Genomic DNA, 2,708 nt, shown 5'->3' on the forward strand with positions numbered 1-2,708 from the left:
CTGCTGAGCCACTCTTAATTAGTGTTTTGTTGGATTTTCTTTAAAAGACCACTGCTGGTGACTCTTACCTGCTGATCAAGCATCATTTCTAGTCAGCCAGGCTGAAAGATCTCTCTTGGGGGAAACAATTTCATAACGTGTGCAGTCCTACTCCTGACCCTCAAATATTTCAGTTTGTCCTTCTGGAAGCCTAATTTCCAACCAAGAAATCTCTTCCCAGTTTAAGTTGTCTTCTGCTGTAGCTGTGATAACTGGTTTCAGCAAGGAGAAGGGAGAAATCTTTCCACTTACCTTCTCCCGGAAGTGCCAAGATCCTCCTACCACTACAGCGTGTGCCTTGAAGTCACAGACACTGATATCTCCAGTACCACACATAAGCAACTGGAAGGCAAAAGACTGCAGTCAGAAAGCCAGGAGCTAGGGAAACAAGGCAATAGCTAATGTGCAAATTACAAACATTTCAACTGTTTAGAGAAGAAATATTTTGGCTTTGTTCCAGATTCAGAAAGCACTTTGTTTGTCAGAGAGGAGGGAAAGTAAGGGTAGAGATGCTTAGGGAGGCAACAATTACCTCAAGTTCATTCTCATCAAAAATAGCCAGAAGGTTCTCAGGAACCAACTCGTTAAGACCTGGAAGAGATGATGAGAGAAGAACAGCAAGTGCCATCCCCTGGGAGATAAAGATAGCATGGAGCAGGAAGTAGATGGCTTGTTACCTTTCAGGAAGTGATCCACCTCTTCTCTAACCTGATTGGCCAGCCTGTACTGTGCAAGCAGATTTAGATACAAGATTTTGTTCTCATTGGTCACTGGTACTTGAGCCCCTCCTGTCACCAGTTCCACAACCTGAAAACAGGAGATCACTTCATGTGAGTATGACCAGCAGCACTCCCCAAACCTGAACTCCCAATGAGAATAAACCCAACCAAGGAGCTACTGCTCCAGAGTAAGCTCAATTTTCTGGGGCATAAAGCAGAGCTACAGAATCAGAATGGTAAAGGATTGGAAGGGACATCTGGAGATCATCTAGTCCAACCTCCTTGCTAAAGCACATTCACCTAGAGCAGGTGGCACAGGATCACATCCAAGCAGGTATTTAGTATCTCCAGAGAAGGAGACTCCACAACCACTCTGGGCAGCCTGTTTTAGTGCTCTGTCACACTCAAAGTAAAGAAGTTTTTCCTCATGTACAGATGGAATTCCTGTCTTCTAGCCTGTGCCCACTGCCCTGTCCTGCCACTGGGCAGCACTGAGAAGAGTCTGGCCCCATCCTCTTGATACCTGTAGGGGGCGGTAAGCATTAATAAGATCCCCTTTCACTCTTATCCAGGGTAAACAGACTAGACCTCAGTCGTCTTTCTTAAACTGGTGAGCCCAGAACTGGACACAGTGCTCCAGATGTGGCCTCACTAGGGCAGAGTAGAGGATAAACTCCCTAGATCTGCTGGCCACACTCTTCTTAATGCATCCCAGGTTGCCACTGGCCTTCTTGGCCACAAGGACAGATTTTTGGCTCATGGTTAACTTGCTTACCACCAGGAGTCCCAGGTCCTTCTCTGCAGAGCCACTCTCCAGCAGGTCAAACCCTAACCAGGTCACTGATGAATGTGTTGAACAGGACAGGACACAGTACTGACCCCCGTGAGGACACCACTAACTACAGGCCTCAACTGGATTCCATGCCACAGATCATAGGTCAACTCTGAGCTCTGCAGTTCAGCCAGTTCTCAATCCACTTCACTGCCCCGCTCATCTAACCCCCACTTCCTAAGCTTCTCTATGAGAATGCTATGGGAGACCATGTCAAAAGCCTTGTGCTAGTCAAGGTAAACAACATGCACTTCTCTCCCCCTATCTACCCAGCCAATCTTGCCATCACAGAAGGCTATCAGATTGGTCAAGCACAAGCTCTTCCCTGCTACACACAGAAGGGGTTAAACGGTTCCACCTTCAGAAACTGACTCCCTCACCTTCTCCAACTGTCCTGTTTTGCTGTACTTCTCTTCAGCGAAGACCAGATCCATCTCACTCACATCATTGTTCAGTATGAAACAAACTTTGGATTTATAGAATTCTGGGTCATCTGTTTCAAAATACTGTGTGAAAGAAAAAGAAAGCAGAGACAGAGGGGAGAAAAAAAAAAACAACCCCACAACATACACTGTTAACCAGGATTCTGGATGTACTTCTACCAGACCAACTTCCAACCTCTCCCCACACCAATACAGGCTTCAGACAAGGCTGGGAAGCTTTACCTTGTAGTGCATACGAAGTCCTATGATCTGAGCCAGGAAGGATCGGGTGAAGCGAGCTCGAACCAGTTGCTTGTAAGCACCTCCCAGAGATGATTCATAAAGACACTTTCCTACTAAGCGGCCTGCAAATTCATACAGTTTAAGTCGTAAATATGTGGGACGTCCTGGATTTGGATGCACCTGCAAAAAGGATGCAAAATGACATATCCAAGAAGCAGGCAAGACTACCACAAATAGCAAGTCAAGTCACTGCATCTCTCACAGGCTGCCCCAGGAGCTTTAGTGCAATATCCTCAAAGCCAAGCAACAGAAATAAAATGCCTGAGCCTGCCTAGGAAGAATAGAAAACGTATCCCATGTCCAGGCTAGAAGCTGTATGAGAGCAGAAATAGATTCTGAAACATCCAGAAGCAACAGAACCTCTAGACACTGATGCCACCTCCTCCAGCCCAG

The 2,708-nt window shown here is 46.5% G+C and overlaps 1 protein-coding gene across 1 annotated transcript in view; it reads right to left on the reverse strand.

Annotated features, from left to right (window-relative positions):
* Positions 1–2,708, reverse strand: part of AREL1 (apoptosis resistant E3 ubiquitin protein ligase 1) — an 18,276-nt gene that overhangs the window by 1,674 nt on the left and 13,894 nt on the right. Inside the window, exons 12-16 of the mRNA XM_009993880.1 lie at positions 2,256–2,435; positions 1,971–2,096; positions 717–846; positions 572–630; positions 292–381 (exon numbers count right to left, since the gene is read on the reverse strand). Of these exons, the coding sequence (XP_009992182.1) occupies positions 292–381; positions 572–630; positions 717–846; positions 1,971–2,096; positions 2,256–2,435 (585 nt within the window). The remainder of the gene's footprint in view (positions 1–291; positions 382–571; positions 631–716; positions 847–1,970; positions 2,097–2,255; positions 2,436–2,708) is intronic.

The sequence above is a fragment of the Chaetura pelagica genome, unplaced genomic scaffold, assembly GCF_000747805.2.
Source record: "Chaetura pelagica isolate M959 unplaced genomic scaffold, ChaPel_1.0 scaffold11, whole genome shotgun sequence".
Classification (NCBI taxonomy): domain Eukaryota; kingdom Metazoa; phylum Chordata; class Aves; order Apodiformes; family Apodidae; genus Chaetura; species Chaetura pelagica.